Source organism: Mandrillus leucophaeus, unplaced genomic scaffold (genome assembly GCF_000951045.1).
Source record: "Mandrillus leucophaeus isolate KB7577 unplaced genomic scaffold, Mleu.le_1.0 Scaffold74, whole genome shotgun sequence".
Taxonomy (NCBI): domain Eukaryota; kingdom Metazoa; phylum Chordata; class Mammalia; order Primates; family Cercopithecidae; genus Mandrillus; species Mandrillus leucophaeus.
This window is the reverse complement of record NW_012108030.1, coordinates 795455-813958: the sequence shown is the minus strand read 5'-3', so window position 1 is coordinate 813958 and position 18504 is coordinate 795455. Positions and strand designations below refer to the sequence as shown.

The window sequence follows — 18504 nt, the reverse complement described above, 5'->3', positions numbered from 1 at the left end:
GAGGGCACTCTGTGTGTGTGTGTGTGTGTGTGTGTGTGTGTGTGTGTGTGTGTCTACTTCAGTGCTCAAGCAGTTTATAAGTCTACTTTAGCCTTCTCTTCCTTCTTCTCAAGGGCTTCAAGATCAGCCAGAGGTGAACTACTGGTACCCGCAGGTATCTCAACGGCATGCACACATCCCTGTGTATGTGTTGGGTCTTCTAGATCCTCAGGAATATGTCAGAGTATTCAAGAGCTCCCTATTAACATCTTGTTCTTCAGATGTCCCTTTAACAATTTTTCAGAGCTCTTGTTTACTCCCTAACGGTACTGCAGGCTTAGGCTACTACAACGTTAAACAATTGAAGCTGATTTTTTTTTTTTTACCAGTGCCCTAGTATCGCACTTTTCCTTCAAAGTCAGCTTTGAGTCAGGTGAAAGAATGACTTAGGACAAAGAATGGAACTGCATCATGGAGCTGTAAGATAAGATACATAATGACATTGCTCTGAGTATGAGGCTTTTTGAGGATTTCCAAGCTTATTTGTCTCCTCTGATGTAAGGGTGGTAGTTGCAAGGCTGATGGTTTTCATGGCTACTGTGGTTCTGAGGCTGCTGTTTTCCCAAGGTAATGCAGATCTGGGGAAAGGGATATGGAAGTAGGCCAAAATTCCACATACCCCAGTATTTTTAATGAAGTTCAAAATGTTTTTCTTAAAAAAAAAAAAATGCTGTTCAAAATATTGTAAGCCTTTGGTTATTTTCCAAAATTGACTGTGATGATATTTATGTTGATTTAATGAAAGAATGGATATACAGAGGCCTTGCCTCTGCTATTCTGGACATCATGCCTTATCACGTAATTTATTTTTTGCACAGTAATCTCTAGGATAAAATTTATTAATTTTACAAGTAAATACCCCAAGTCTTCTAATGATTAAATGGTTTACCATGGGTTATACAGTTGATGCACAAAGCCATTACTGTTTATCAATACCTAATACTGCACCAATTTAACAATTGTGCTAATGAACCCTTAAAAATTTGAATATATCCCCAGATTATTTCTACCCAACCTCACCTCCATGCTTCCATCAAGTATCTCAAAGGAAAAATACAGACAGCATCAGGATAATGCTAACACACAGTTTTGTGTTGATTTGGTTGTATGCCTGCCTTCTGAGTAAAGCCTCTAGTCACTAAGTCAATGTCATGCAAATCCTTTAATTATCTGTATCTTAGGTGTACGTCTGTCATATTCTAGACATCCACACATCTGTGGGGAAAAGAAAGATCAGACTGTTACTGTCTATGTAGAAAGAAGTAGACATAAGAAACTCCATTTTGTTCTGTACTAAGAGAAATTCTTCTGTCTTGAGATGCTGTTAATCTGTAACCCTAGCCCCAACCCTGTGCTTGCAGAGACATGTGCTGTGTTGACTCAAGGTTTAATGAATTTAGGGCTGTGCAGGATGTGCTTTGTTAAAAAAGTGCTTGAAAGTCGTATGCTTGGTAAAAGTCATCGACATTCTCTATCTCGAGTACCCAGGGACACAATACACTGCGGAAGGCCACACAGTCCTCTGCCTAGGAAAGCCAGGTACTGTCCAAGGTTTCTCCCCATGTGATAGCGTGAGATATGGCCTCGTGGGAAGAGAAAGACCTGACCGTCCCCCAGCCCGACACCTGTTAAGGGTCTGTGTGAGGAGGATTAGTGAAAGAGGACGGCCTCTTTGCAGCTGAGATAAGAGGAAGGCATCTGTCTCCTGCACATCCCTGGGAATGGAATGTCTCGGTGTAAAACCCGATTGTATGTTCTTTTTACTGAGATAGGAGGAAACCGCCTTAGGGCTGGAGGTGAGACATGCTGGTGGCAATACTGCTCTTTAATGCACTGAGATGTTTGTGTATGTGCACATCAAAGCACAGCACCTTTCCTTAAACTTATTTATGACACAGAGACCTTTGCTCACACGTTTTCCTGCTGACCCTCTCCCCACTATTACCCTACAGTCCTGCCACATCCCCCTCTCCGAGATGGTAGAGATAGTGATCAGTAAATACTGAGGGAACTCAGAGACCAGTGCTGGCGCGGGTCCTCCGTATGCTTAGCGTTGGTCCCCTGGGCCCACTGTTCTTTCTCTATACTTTGTCTCTGTGTCTTATTTCTCTTCGCAGTCTCTCGTCCCACCTGACGAGAAACACCCACAGGTGTGGAGAGGCTGGCCCCCTTCACAAATCCTTGCTTTATTAAGTCAATAACCAGATTCTTTGAAGAAGAGACACTGTTGTAACAGGACCATCAGTAATACTGGATTTTTTTTTTTCACCATTTAAGACCAGAAACTTGGTGCTCAGGGACCTCGAAGCATCAAGATCCGGGGGCTGAGGGAGGGATAGCATGCTGCCTGAAAGGTGGTAGTATGTTGCAGCCAGAGGCTTGATTGGAAAAGAACAGCATTATAAATGAGCAAGATAAAATTGAAGAAGTAAAACAAAATGAAAGCACTTCCTAGAAGCAGCATGATTTGAATGGCTTTTGCCTCTGGGGAGAATCTGTAGGAGTTGCTGAGGGTGTGAATATGCCTCACTCTCCAGTGGTGTCTATGTAGGAGGAGTACCATGGAGATACTAGCTTCAACCATGAGTCCCATGAACACAACATCCGGGAAACTCAACAGAAATGTGTATTTTGTGTAATCTCAGCACTTTGGGAGGCCGAGACAGGCAGAACACGAGGTCAAGAGATCAAGACCATCCTGGCCAACATGGTGAAACAGCATCTCTACTAAAAATACAAAAATTGGCTGGGTATGGTGGCACATGCCTGTAGTCCCAGCTATTCAGGAGGCTGAGGCAGGAGAATTGCTTGAACCCGGGAGCCGGAGGCTGCAGTGAACTGAGATCATGCCACTGCACTCCAGCCTGGCGACAGAGCAAGACTCCATCTCCAAAAAAAAAAAAAAGAAAAAGAAGAAAAGAGAATAAATGTGTATTTTGTAGTAGATGTTTCAGGATTTTTAGAAGAGCATAGACCACAATTTTGTATCTTGACAGAATTGGGGATATGCCAAAGGGCCTCTACATGTATAAGAACAAAGATTTTTATTAGTAGGTTGGTGAACCAATACAGAAAACAGGAGAAACCAATGTTCTTCAAAGCTCTGTCTTTGAACCTCATCTATCCACCAGCTCTCAGGTGGGTGACTGCCTGAAAACTGCTCAAGTGGCAAGTGACTGTAGCTTTCAGGCTGCTCACCAGAAATATATAGATATATATCTGCACACACACACACAACATACATATATATCTGTACACACACACACACACACAGGCACACACACTGAACTCTAAGAACCTATTATCTCATGTGCTGCTTTGAAATCTTTCTAAAATTATTATTTTAAAATTTTTTATAGAGATGGAGTCTCGCTATGTCACCCAGGCTGGTCTCAAACTCCTGGGCTCAAGGGATCCTCCGACCTTGGCCTCTCAAAGTGCTGGGATTACAGGTGTGGCCCATTGTGCCTGGCCTGCTTTTAGTCTTTGAGTTTTACAGGGCCCTGAAGCCCTATCTTTGAATTCCCTTACTCTTACCAGATATGCTCCCACTGCACAGGAAAGGCTCCCACCCAGCTAACTCCCTAATCAGGTGAACAAGCTGCACCCAACATGATCCTCAATCGATATTCAGCCCATGGAATTATACAAAGCAATTGCATTCTTCCACGGAAACCATGGGCACATTACCCTCTCCATTACTATAAAGCCTACTTCCCACAATCTCCGTGCCTGTTCACTCTATTCCTGAGTGCAATACCTATATGCAATGACCATCCCTCTCAGGCTGTATCTGTGACTAATAAACTGCTGTCAATTTCAACTAGCCAGTGTCAGGTGTTGTGTTCAGCCATGCCATACTATTTAGGGTAGGGGATCCCTCTCTCACCCACCAGGGTGAATAGGACGTTGTCAGAATATATGACACACACAAACACACACAGAAAAATGTTGCAATGGACAAATCCAGATTAGTGTTTACTTTAGTATTCCTTAAACGTCTTTATGTCTGAAGATTTTCATAATAAAATAGTGAAGAAAAGGTTTCTTGACAACTGTCAAACAAAATGGGGAAGGGGCAAAAATCTGGAGAAAAAAAAAAGCAAGATTTTGCTGGTACATTTTTACAGAATTCCTTGCAAAACAATAGGTTTCACTGATAACCAAAACAGGTCAGTTATTTTACATGGAGGTAATAAAAACCTTGATTTTTAATAACTAGAATACTCGCTAAAAGTTTTATAGAAGATTCAGTCAAGTAAGTCTCATTTTGTTAAGAAAAAAAAAAGTCCATATTTGAAGTGCCAGAGTTCATGCAATATTTTTCTTTTTAAATATCTTTTTCTTCATATAAAAATTCAAATATTAACCATTTCAGAGTGTACAATTCAGTGAAGTTTAGTACATTTACAATATTATGCAACCACCATCTCTAACTAGGTCAAAAACATTTTCATCATTCTAAAAGAAAACCCCATACATACTACACAGATGGTTGCCATTCTCCCTTCCCCTCTAGTGCCCAGTAACCACTAATTTGCTTTATTTCTCTATGGATTTACCTATTCAGAGGATTTGATATAAATGAAAGTATAAAATGTGGAATTTGCCTTTGGCTTCTTTCACTTAGTATAATGTTTTTGGGGCTCATTCATGCAACATGTCATCAGTACTTCATTCATTTGTATAGCTGAATATTCATTTATGTATTCATGTGTACAGGCATGTAGCACATTTCATTTATTCATCCTTCGATAAGCATTTGAGATTTTTCAACCAAATGCTATTTTGGCTACTGTGAACAGTGCTATAAACATTCATGGACAAATATTTGGTTGAGTACCTGTTTTCAATTCTCATGGTATTTTACTTAGGAATGGAATTCCTGGGTCATATGGTAATTCTGGATTTAACTTTTTGAGGAACCACCAGAGCAATGGCATATTATCATAACAAATCAAAAGTTTCTGTGTGACACAAACTTGAAATATACAGCCATAAACTCACCTCATATAACCTCACACTTTTTTCTTCCATTACTCTTATGTGTTGCTGGATTTTAAAAATTTTAGGTAAATCTTTTATAATCTTTGGATGTTTCAGAGTCACAAGGCTCTAGAAAAATGTAAACTTTTACTTGTGATGGATCATCACAGTTGGCAAAAATACTACAAATGACAGTAAAAATAAGGAATTCACACTTAAGTGGTATAATCCTTTAAGCTCCTTAATAATGAGTCAAATTATGTATTACAAGACATTTTGATTCATAAGAAAAAACATTTTATTTGCACTACATTGTATTATTCAACATTTTGTCTTATGTTGAGAATTTCTTTAACCCTGAAAATTGTTTCTTCATGTAATTCCAAATAAACAATAAAGTTTATAAATATATAAAGTCCATGTCACATAGTACAGTCCACAACATAACCCCTAAAATCCTTTGTCACTATTTGACTAATCCTTATTATATTCTTATTTTTCATATATTCAAAAGGAATATTTGACAATGAAATGTCTAATATTTATAGAATATTTTCTGGAATCCTTTCTATAATAACGCAAAACCATTGTAAAATTATATATACAGGCAAGTGTAATTACTCAAATCTAAACTGCCATCACACGTTTAAAAAGCCCTGACAATTACTATGACATTCCAGATCACAAGATGCTTCACAATTTAAGACATGGTAGGGGCCGGGCGCGGTGGCTCACGCCTGTAATCCCAGCACTTTGGGAGGCCGAGGCCGGCGGATCACGAGGTCAGGAGATCGAGACCATCCTGGCTAACATGGTGAAACCCCGTCTCTACTAAAAATACAAAAAACTAGCCGGGCGTGTGGTGGGCGCCTGTAATCCCAGCTGCTCGGGAGGCTGAGGCGGGAGAATGGTGTGAACCCGGGAGGCGGAGCTTGCAGTGAGCCGAGATCACGCCACTGCACTGCAGCCTGGGCAACAGAGCGAGACTCCGTCTCAAAAAAAAAAAAAAAAAGACATGGTAGGATGTGAAGAAGTGAATCCATGAAATAAAAAATAACTTATCACTGATGCTTTTACCACTTTCACTGTGTTCATAAAATCTCTGTATGGAGCAAATTCTGCCCCTATATTTAAAAACTTATGATGCTTAATGCTATCTAATCCTCCACAGAAACTATTTCCTGTGACTATAACCATAGCTTTTGGGTAAATGTATGAATCTGCTGAAGCAGAATAGATATGGCTCCATTAGGATTTTATACCTGCATTGAACCTAAATATTATTGCCTTCTTTGAGAACAGGATCTCTCTGATAAGTGAGTTAGGGGGAAATTCAGGAGCTCTGAATTTTAAATAAGAGTTTTAGACAATCACTGCAATTCTTTCCTGCTATGCAATGGGTTTTGTGGCCAATGGCCAAGTTTAACTCTATCATTTTCCCTTCTGATTTAAGTACCTGATGTATACGTCACTTTGAAAAGCTTTCCACATTCCGTTTCACAATGACCTATCTACTACATGGGTTTGCTGATATAATTAGTGACCTTTGGTATCTACATGAAGGTTTTACCACATTTACTGCATTAATAGGGGTTTCCTCTTGTATGAGTTTGCTACAATAAGGAAGATAAACATTAACTGGGAAGTTATCACAATCACATTCACTGTATCTATGAGACTTCTCTCTTAAACAAGATATTCAAAGAGTTTTGACTTTCTGGAGAAGGTTCTCATTATAAAAACGTTCATAAGATTTTAATTTTTACCTGCAATGAGGTGTGATTCTTCTTTGCTTTCCCGCATTCACTCGATCTGTAGGGTCCTTCTCCTGAATGAATACCCTAATGTGTAACAAATATAATTTGAAAATGACTTATCATTTTCATTACATCCACAGGTGCTGCCTACTAAATGCAAAGCCTCTCATTTTCTAATAAGCTCCTTTGACAATAACTGCACTCATAATGACTCTCTCTCTCCCCCGCCCTTTTTTTTTTTTTTTGAGACAGAGTCTCACTCTGTCACGCAGGCTGGAGTGCACTGGTGCAATCTCAGCTCACTGCAGCCTCCACCTCCTAAGTTCAAGAGATTCTCCTGCCTCAGCCTCCCGAGTAGTTAGGATTACAGGTGTGCACCACCACACCTGGCTAATTTTTTTTTTGTATTTTTAGTGGGGACAGGGTTTCATCATGTTGGCCAGGCTGGTCTCGAACTCCCAACCTCAACTGATCCGCCTGCCTCAGCCTCCCAAATTGCTGAGATTACAGGCATGAGCCACTGCGCCTGGCCAATCATTCTTCTTGGTGAGATCCCTATGGTAAATGAGGGAGATCTTCAAAAAAGAAGGCTTAAAATATTCATTGCATCTATAAGGTTTCTCTCCCACAAGAGTTCCAAAAGGGCCCATTACAACCATAGTATTCATGGAACTTCTATTATGTCTGAGCTGATGTGACTAATCAAAAAAGCTTTCTCATATTCCTAGTCACTGCATGAAGGACTTTCTTCCTTTATGGTGGGTCTTCTGATGATTAATAAGAGCCAATTTCTGAGTGAAGCTTTTTGACATTCACTGCATCTATAGGGCCTCTTTCCTGTGTGAGTTCTCTGGTGACCAATGAGAGTTGACAAAGTAGCGAAAGCTTTCTTATAATCACAGCATTTATATAGTTTCTCTCCTGTATAAATTCTCTGATGTACAGTGAGACAGGATTTAACTATGATGGCTTTATCACACACGCTACATATGAAGAGTTTCTCACCTGTATAGGTTCTCTGTTATATAATGAGAGTTAACTTACAGGATAAAACCTTCCCACATTCACTGCATCCATAAGATTTCATTCTTGAATGGCAAGTTTTATGATGCTTAGTGAGACCTGTCTTTTGGGTGAAAGCTTGTTGACTTTCATTGCATTGATAGGGTCTCTCTCCTGTGTGAACTGGCTGATGATTCATGAGATATACCTTACTGGAGAAGGCCCTATCACAGTCTGAGCATTCATATTATTTATTTCTTGTATGAGTTCTCTGATATACAACGATATTTCCCTTTAATGTGAAGGCTTTATCACATACATTGCATTTGAAGGGTTTCTCACCTGTATGGGTTCTCTGATGTATAACAAAGTTTTTTTTGGGAGGATAAAACCTTCCCACATTCACTGCATTCATGGGATTTCCTTACTGCATGATGAGTTTTCTTATGATTGTTGAGATCCAACTTCCAGATGACAGCTTCTTGACATTCACTGCATCTATAGGGTCTTTCTCCTGTGTGAATTCACTGATGCTTCATAAGCTGAGCCTTTTTCAAGAAGGCTTTCTCATAATCCAAGCAAGCATATGGTTTCTGTCCTGTGTGAGTTCTCTGATGCATAGTTAGCTGTGCTCTAACAATGAAGGCTTTATGACAGACTTTGCACCTGAAAGGTCTCTCTCCTGAATGAGTTCTGAGATGCAAAATGAGGTTTGACTTCCAAGGAAAAGCTTTCCCATGTTTACTGCATCCCTAGAATTTTCCTTTTCTATGAAAAACTTTCTGATGATAACTGAGCTCAGATCTGGTCTTCAAAGCTGTTTGACATTGAACACATTAATAGGGTATCTCTCCTGTGTGGATTCACTGATGAATCATGAGTAAAGCCTTTTCTGAGATGGCTTTCTCACAATCTGAGCAAGCATATGGTTTCTCTCCTGTGTGAGCTCTCTGATGTACAGTGAGATGTGTCCTAACCATGAAGCCTTTATCACATACTTTGCAAATGAATGGTCTCTCTCCTGAATGATTTCTTTGATGTAAAATGAGTTTTGACTTCCAAGGGAAAACTTCTCCACATTTACTGCATGTACAGACTTTCCCTTCTCTATGATGAGTTTTCTGATGATACACAAGACCTGAATTTGCAATGAAGGCTTTATGACATTGATTACATCAGTAGGGTCTCACTCCTGTTTGAGTTTGCTGATGAGCAATGAGCTTTAACTCACTAGGAAGGGCTCTCCTAAAATCATGATATTCCTGGGATTTCTTTCCCGCATGAGTTCTCTCAGGTATAGTCATGAGTAGTTTACAAGTATTCACTGCACGTTCATTGCATCCATATGATTTCTTTCCAAAGGAATTGGTTATAATTAGCAAGCTCTGACTTCCGGATGTTATGAAAGCTAGTGTATGCACAACAGAGTAAGTGAGATAACAAGAAGAGGTCCAGAAAAGGGCTTCTTTTCCCATTTACTATAAAAAATATTAGTAAGATGGTTAAATTTGGTAAGCTCTGTAGTTTAAATAATACTGTATCAATGTCAATATTTTGATTTTGATCACAGTATTCTGATTATACAAAAGAATGCCCTTCTTTCTATGAAATACACACTTGAGTTATAGGGTAAAGAGTTCAGAAAAACCATACCTGTGTGTGGTGTGTGTGTATAGATAAAATAAAGCAAATTGGTAAAATATCATATTTTGGGAAACTTGCAAAAAGAATGTGCAAGAAATTTGTATATTATTTTGGAACTTCTCATTAAGTCTAGACCATTTTCAAAAGCAGAAAAGAAAAAATAAATAAAGATATTCATAAAAAACATACATAGGGACACTAAGTATAATGGCCTGAATGTAAAACAGATAAACAGTGTAATATTCACCCAATGCCATTCTGCACAGAACTCTGATTCTTGATCTAGGTGCTGGTTACACAGTGTGCTGACTAGAAAGTTACCTAGCTATAGAATTACATTATATGTATGTTATACCAAAACATTTTTTATTAATAAGTAAACAAAAACATCTAGGCAGAAATCATGGCACGCTCCCTTGTAGGAGGATCCTGAAAAGAATTTGGATCTTGTGCTAACAGTAACAGGATGCCATTCCCAATGATAGTGGGAGCAGGATGACATGTCCTGATTTCCAATTTAAAAGCAACATCTTGTGTGTATGTTTTTCAGTAACTAACACTGACCATGTCTTAAATATTACAGCATAAATATTTTTAGGCTTGTGCCCTGTGAATGAGTATAGATTTGCTATATCATATAACATTTTTAGACCATAATTTAGATATTTCCATCTTCCAACTAAGATTTACATTCTTATATGAAGCTTTAATTACCTTCCACACTTTTGTCAAAACCTGAAGTCTTTAAGAACCAAGATGTTTCTGATATTTAGCTTAATGTTTAGGGATTTTGGAGGTGAGGGGCTAGAAACATTGACTCCTGCCCCTGACTCCCATATTCATTTTTATAAATAAAAATAGTAAAATAAATTCCTTAAGGGTATTATGTAGAGAATAGAAACAAGAGTAAAGGACTGAGAGTCTATTAGAGAAAACTATCATAATTTTGGCAAGAGATAATGGACATCGAAGCTTGAGTGAAAATAACTGTTAGAGAAAGGAGTAGAGGACCTTGGGATATAAGGAGAAAGACTAAACTTGCTAAATGGACTGCATTTGTGGGATGAGTGAAATGGTGAAGCAAGGATACTTGAAGTTTGAGTCAGCTATTAGATCTCCAAGAAATTCCCAGGCAAATGTAGGAGGATAAGGAAATATCTAGCCTGTAGAGAGAAATCTGTGAGTCATCAGCATATAAATAGTATTGTTAAGTCCATGAAATCGAAGAGATCACACTGGGAACAAAGAAAGGAAACTACCAACGATGAACTACCCTTATGCTGTCTGACTCTGAAGGCTTTAGGAGAAGGAGATGCCCAGAGAATGGAAAAAGTCCATCCATCAGGTTCAAACAATGAGTACCAAGAAAAGAGGCCAACTTAAGTCTTAGGAACCAGCATCTGTCGGAAGCAAGATAGAATGAAGTCTTCTCAGCTCTTCACATAAAGGTAAGTGCAGTCATCCTGTTTCACTGATTCATTCTTCTTTAATTCTAAATGCAACAGTCAATGAACTTTCCCACAGATTTCTTTTTTCTCTTTTCTTTTTTTGAGACGGAGTTTCGCTCTTGTCACCCAGGCTGGAGTGCAATGGCGCAATCTTGGCTCACTGCAACCTTCACCTCCCAGGTTGAAGCAATTCTCCAGCCTCAGACTCTGGAGTAGCTGGGATTACAGGGCACTCGCCACCATGCCCAGCTAATTTTTGTATTTTTAGTAGAGACAGGGTTTCGCCATGTTGGCCAGGTTGGTCTCGAACTTCTAACCTCAGGTGATCCACCCACCTTGGCCTCCTAAAGTGCTGGGATTACATGTGTGAGCCACCAAGACCGGCCTTCCCAAAGACTTCTAACACCATATTTACAGGAACACCACTGTGGTGAGCACTCCCACCTTCTAGGTTGCTTTGATACATTCTCATATGACTCACTGAGGTCTCTAGGAAATACAAAAATCAGGCCAAATACCCTTACCCCAGGAAAAAAGGTAGTGCTGTGATGATGTGGCAATTGTGAGAATCTGAGTCAATATAAAGAGAAAAAAAGGCACATTTTCTTTGAAACGCCAAACAAGAGAGCCTCATCGACGATCTAGGTATCTGTAGTCACCTTCCAAGTCTTAGCCCTGTTAAACACATTTGGAAGGGGTCCACCCCTCATGACCAGTTACTTTACTTTCCAGGTCTCCCATCTTGTTGGTTCTCACTCACCTGAAATGCACTGACCTCGCATTTTACCCTCTATTCTCCATGACTCTTCTCCACGTTTGAAATTAAATATCACTGGCTGGGTGCGGTGGCTCATGCCTGTAATCCCAGCACTTTGGGAGGCTGAGACGAGCAGATCATGAGGTCAGGAGATCAGGACCATCCTGGCCAACATGGTGAAACCCCAGCTCTACTAAAAATACAAAAATTAGCTGGGTGTGGTGGCACATACCTGTAATCCCAGCTACTCAGGAAGCTGACGCAGGAGAATTGCTTGAACCCAGGAGGCAGAGACTGCAGTGAGCCGGGATGGTGCCACTGCACTCCAGCCTGGTGACAGAGCAAGACTCCATCTCAAAAACAAAACAAAAAAAAAGAAAAAAAATTAAAGATATCTGGTTTGGTAGCTTGAGAGCCTGTTTATGGGAAATGACAGACTTGAACACTTATAATTGGGCTTGATGGGAGGTGTCTATGAACAGCACAGAAATGTTTCTGGAACTGACACACTTCCAGCTCGGCAGATTCAACATCTACTATGGCAGAGGTTGCAGTGAGCCGAGATTGCACCACTGCACTCCAACCTGGGTGACAGAGCAAGACCCTGTCTCAAAAAAAAATTAAAAGTAAAAAAAAAAAAAAGTAAAATAAATAAATAAGAGAACAACCCCCAGCTGACAGCCAGCAAAGAAACAAATCTCAGAATTAGTCTGCCAACACCCTGAATAAGCTTGAAAATGGATTCCTCCCAGAGTCTTCCAGTAAGAGGCCTGTTGGCCCACACCTTGACTTCAGTCTTTGAAATCCAGATCAAAGAAACCAATCAAGCCAATCCAGACTTCTGACCTAAAGAACTGGGAGATAACAAATTTGTGTTGTTTCAAGCTGCTAAATGTTTGTGAGAATCTGTTTTGGCATCAACAGAAAATTAATACATTATTGACACCAGAAACATCAGAAACAGACCAGTTGTGGTGGCTCATGCCTACAATTCCAGCACTTCGGGAGGCTGAGGTGGGCAAATCATTTGAGGTCGAGTTTGAGACCAACCTGGTCAACATGGTGAAATCCCATCTCTACTAAAAATACAAAAATTAGCCAGGCGTGGTGGCACACCTTAATCCCAGCTATTCAGGAGGCTGGGGCAAGATAATCACTCAAACCCAAGAGGCAGAGGTTGCAGTGAGCCAAGACTGTGCCATTGAATTCCAACCTGAGCGACAGAGTAAGACTCTGTCTCAAAAAAAGAAAACAAACAAAACCAGAAACTTAAGTACATCATACATTCTTACATATTTATTCACCTGTATTCAAACTTAAGGCACTCTGTATGAAGCTACATTTCCTCATTCTATCTTTGCCTGAACCTTGATTTGATGGTTTCTGAAATTTTTAAATTAGAAATGTATTTCCATTTAATAGTTATTTGTCTGAAGCCTCGCAAAGCCATTGGAAAGAAAGGCAAAAGTAAGAAACAAAACCTCACCAGGGCTTTTATGGTTTTCTTCGGTTCTTAGGAAAAGGCTATCATTTCTAAGGTATGATCTAGCTGTTGTCTTTTCTGATTCTGAACATCTGACAAAAGATCTCTTATCAAGAGTAAAGGAGACATTTCAGAGAGAGGCCCAGCTTTTAGAATTGTGACAATTACTCAATTTCCCTCCCTTAATGAAGGACAACTTTTTAAAAATACAAAGCTGGCCAGGTGTGGTGGCTCACACCTGTAATCCCAGCACTATGGGAGGCCGAGGTGGGCGGATCACAAGGTCAGGAGTTTGACACCAGACTGGCCAACATGGTGAAACCCCATCTCTATTAAAATACAAAAAAAAAAAAAAAAAATCAGCCAGGTGTGGTGGTGGGCACCTGTAATCCCAGCTATTCAGGAGACCGAGGCAGGAGAATCACTTGAAACTGGAAGGCAGAGGTTGCGGTGAGCCACGATCATGCCACTGCACTCCAGCCTGGACAAAAGAGCAAAACTCCGTCTCAAAAAAACGAAAAACAAAAACAAAAACAAACAAAAAAACCAAAGCTAGGGTTGGAAAAAAGCCTTCGGAGGGCAGACTAATCAGCACCAATGAGGAATTTCTAGTTCTCTATCCCCACCCCTAAATACAGATACAGAGCAAGGCAATGAGAACCTGGACTGTCTTCTCCCTTGCATGGGATCACAGTTATGCAAGTTCTGGTGAGAGAGCTGACACTGAACTTCTACTCTGAGGTCTGACAGGTTCTAGAATCTACAGACCCAAGTTCTAAACTGGGAATCAAGACAAAGTGGATGGAATCTATAAATCTGTGCACCAGGAGTTGTAAGTTTTTAAGTGTGTCAAATTTCTTTATACATAAATCATCTTCCCACTTGTAACAAAAGTTCTATTTAAAAGTTGCTGACTTAGTCCTCAAAGCACTGCACTGTAGACACTGTTCTAGAAGCTTTCTGTTAACAGTGATGCAGTTAATAGGCCAGTTCTGGACACCCCATAGGACACACAACACCTACACACCTAAAAAAGTTTCACCTGGCGTGTAAAAGGAGAAAGTCAGCAGAGTAAGGTTAAGTAAGACCCATGCCCTGAGTGCCCTCCCCAGCCTCCAACATGGGATCCATCTGGCCCATGATGGCAGGAAGAACAAGGGCAAACATGTCCCACACAACAACGGGATTCTGTAGGGTTGCTTCCCACCTCAGCCACACAGCAGGGCAGACTCACCATGAACTGACTGGGTCTGACCCACCAAAGTCTGTCCCGGCCAAAGCAGAACTGCCAGATGAGCTCAGACTTAATATGCCCAAGGCCAATTCCCTCATAATGCTGCCCCAGCAAGCACTGGCTAAGGTTCTGACTGTTACCCTCTTCAACTGCCTTGAAACCCAGATAGAATTCACTCATGTGGAGAAAAATGGCCAAAGGCAGATGTGTGACAGAAACCCCTACAGGGGCTAAACAGTCAGGACACACCAGCCGCTACCTAGAGTAACAGTTGTTAGGCCTCCTAACTATACTTCCCAGAAACCTCAACAGCCCAGCACAGGTGTCTCAGGTACTGCCCATGGCCAAACTACACTTCCTAGGAAGCTCAGCAGCCCTGCTCAGAAGCCTCAGTTTCCAGAAAAGGCAAACAGGGGCAAAACACTGGGTAGACTACACTCCACAAATTCAGCTGAGCTTGCTTCTGCCTCCCAGGGAACCTGCTTTCGACTGCTGGCAACTGCTTCCTTCTGGTGCCTCCCTGGGAGGATGAACATTCTAGGGACATTGGCTCCTGTGCCTACACTGAGCTTCATCTGCCTCTTGTTCAGATGGGGGGAACCCATCAGTAAATTATAATTTTTACAATCCACTTGATTCATATGGGACATTTATAGCAGCTGTTTCTAACATCCTTTTCTGCTATCAGTGTGTCACTTCTGGGTCTCTACTGACTTTTCTTCATGTTATGGGGTTATACTTTCCTGCTTCTTTGCACACCTGGGTAAGTTTTGATTGGATGCCAGACACGGCCAATTACTGACTGATAGACTGCTTTCTATTTCTTTATTAGTCTCTGTCTGGAAAACTGCTAAATTACTTGCAAAGTTTGGCCTTTTCGTGGATTGCATGTATGCTTTCTAAGGAGGGTTCCAGTCAGCCTTTACTGTACAGCAAATCTGAGCCACCCACAGAGGCAATACTTCTCACTTAAGGTCCACTGTGATTCTCCAAATGTTAAGAGGCGTTTCCATTCCAGCTAGTGGAAATGCCAATTACTCCCAACCTTGTGTATAATCCAAGGATTTTTCTGCATGTTCATTTCTTCCTGTTCTTCCTCCAGCCTAGGGGGGGGTTTCCTCACATACATGTGCTCATTATGACTCAAAGGCTTGTGGGGAAAACTCGATAGAACTCTCAATTCCTGAGTGCAGCTCTTCTCCAGTAATCCAACTCATGAATCTGGGTCACCTTGAATTCCTCAAACCCTAAACTCTATCTCAATTCAGAAAGATGGCTGGGATCTGCTTGGCTTTCTCCTCTCATTGCTGCAGACTGGAAACTTTCTCCAAGCACTAAGCTGGGGCAATCATAAGGCTCATTTCATTGTTTCCTTTCTCTCATGGAAAGCCATCCTGAGCCCTTAGCTTCTCAATGTCTGATGAAGTTCATTCATACATGTTGTGTATCTTTTTTAGACATTTAAGGCAGGAGATTATATACATTAGACATTTACTGTAAAAGAAAAAGGGACTGTTGGAGTTGGCTATGAAAAAGATTAGTCAATATCCACGTGCATTATGTCATATGCATTCCATACTCATAAGAAGGCATGTTAGTTCCACCCCCCTCCCCCCAACCTTTTTTTAGAAACAAAGTCTTGTCACTCAGGCTGGAGTGCAGTGGCACGATCATAGCTCACTGCAGCCTAGAACTCCTGGGCTCAAGCAATCCTCTTGCCTCAGCCTCCCAAGTAGCTGGAACTATGGGCACATACCACCATGTCCAGCTATTATTTATTTTTATTTTTTTGTAGATATAGAGTCTCACTATGTTGCACAGGGTGGTCTCAAATTCCTGGGCTCAAGTGATCATCCTGCCTTGGCCTCCCAAAGTGCTGAGATTACAGGTGTGAGCCACCATGCCTGGCCGGGTATGTTAATTTATGTAATTTCGGAATAGATACAAATTTATGTTTAGCAACATTTCAAGCATCATAAATCTCATGTTCTTTCTGGACATTTAGGAGTTATTTTCCATGCTGATGCAATTTTAACATTTCAAGAGCATCTACAATGTTCACATATAACAATCATAGCGTAAGATTCTGTGGTTATAGAGTAAAATGTTAATATACTTGGATCATAATCAGATAGGGAGATTATCCTGGCTTATCTGGGTTTTCCCAGTGTAATCACAAGGGTCCTCAAACATGGAAGAGGGAGATAGAACACTCAAGTGTTTGAGTGATGTCAGACTGATTGGCCATTGCTAGTTTTGAAAGAAGCCCCAAACTACAGAATCTGGGCAACTTCTAGGAGCTGGAAGGGCAAGGAAAGATGCTCCCCTAGAGCCTCCAAAAAGAAAAGCAGCCCTGTCTACAGCTTGATGTAGCCCCATGAGATGCATTTGGACTTCAGACCTCCAGAACTCTAAGATAATGATTTTGTGTTGTTCTAAGCCATTAAATCTGTGTTAGTTTGGTGCAGCACTCATAACAAACTAACATAATTTTACTTCCATATTTGTTATATTCATAGGTTTTCATTACATAATACCATTCCTGGGGTTCAAGATTTCATTTATTAGACATGTCCCTCCAAGACTCTCAAGACATAAAACTGTGATACAGGAGTTAATTTGGTGAGTTTCCATCATGTTTTACTTTCAAGAGTTTTTCTTTTCTATAACTTCTCCCATATTTTACTAAAAATGTTTTCCATATCCATTGCCTCTACACTTGTCTTTGTTTCTTTGGCACACAAGGCACAATTTAGTGCTAAAAGCACCATCACAATCTTTCATAAACATTCCTGTAAGAATTCTTTTGATACTTATTGAGATATCATATCCAGGTAAAGGCGTCCTCGTAACAGATGCATTTCTGCCCAACATGATTTCAATGGCATTTAACAGGTTTGACTTCTCACAGAAATGTCCTCCACGACCACTGCCTCCAGTGTTTCAGCCCTAAATGAGCTCTCCAGCCTATAGTGGCTGCAGGATTCCTTCTAAAGATCTTCCCACCTTTCTGGTATCAGATTTATTCTTATACAATATCTGTAACATACAAGATATAATTTATTACTGATGGGGCCACATTCACTTCATTTGCGAGGCTTATTCCCTGTTCAAATTCCTGATTAACTACAAAGGCTTGATTTCTTGGAAAAGGTTGTTCTACAATCACTACATTTCTACCCACTAGGCGCTCACTCTTGTTTAACAATGCCGGGGTTCCTGAGGCAGGCATTTCTATAGGTACGGTCTTTTGCTCTTGCATGTGTTCACTCATGTATAAGGAGGTATGACTCCTTGAAGGTTTCTCCACCTTCAGTGAATGTATGGCTTTCTCTCTTATGTGAGTTTTCTTATGTTTAATGAGGACTGACATGTGGGCAAAGGCTTTGCCACATTCGCTGCATGAATATGGCCTCTCTCCAGTGTGAGTACGCTGATGCTGAATGAGCTTTGACTTGCTTCTAAAGGCTTTTTCACACTCATGACATTCATAAGGTTTCTCTCCTGTATGAATTCTCTGATGTCTGGTCAGGTCTGACTTAAAATAGAAGGTTCTCCCACAATCACTGCATTTATAAGGCTTCTCTCCTGTGTGAAGTCTCTGGTGTGCAATGAGGTATGCCTTCTGAGAAAAGGCTTTCCCACACACACTGCACCCATAGAGTTTCTCTCCAGTATGGGATCGCTGATGTCTATTGAGCCGGCACTTCCGGCTGAAGGCTTTTCCGCATTCGCTGCATCTGTAGGGTTTCTCTCCTGTATGGGTTCTCTGATGGACCATGAGCTGTGACTTTCTGGAGAAGGCTTTTCCGCATTCACTACATTCATGGGGCTTCTCTCCCGTGTGAGTTCTCTGATGCTCAGTGAGCTGAATCTTCCTCATGAATGTTTTCCCACATTCACCACATCCATGGGGTTTCTCTCCTCTTTCAGTTCTCTGATGTTGAATAAGCTGTGCTTTCCTGGAGAAGGCTCTCGCGCACACACTGCATTCATGTGGTTTCTCTCCTACACAAATTTTTTGATGGTCATTGAGCTGTGATTTAGGGCTGGTGGGTTTAACACATCTATGGTATTTAACTTCAGTAAGAGTTTTGTCACGCTTGATATGGAGGCATGATTTCCCATATCCACCAAATGCATCAGAATCTTTT

The 18504-nt window shown here is 40.7% G+C and overlaps 1 protein-coding gene across 4 annotated transcripts in view; it reads right to left on the bottom strand.

Moving 5' to 3' along the window:
- Nucleotides 1-451: 451 nt before the first annotated feature.
- Nucleotides 452-18504, bottom strand: part of ZNF577 (zinc finger protein 577) — a 38768-nt gene continuing 20715 nt past the window's right edge. For 2 of the 4 annotated variants that reach the window (XM_011965876.1, XM_011965877.1), the window contains one exon: nucleotides 16841-18346. In XM_011965876.1, coding sequence (XP_011821266.1) covers nucleotides 17379-18346 — 968 coding nt within the window. In that variant the 3' untranslated portion in view covers nucleotides 16841-17378. Of the gene's footprint in view, nucleotides 618-6791; nucleotides 6867-16840; nucleotides 18347-18504 lie in introns of those variants that run through there. The other 2 variants (XR_001004426.1, XM_011965875.1) reach the window with 2 other exon arrangements.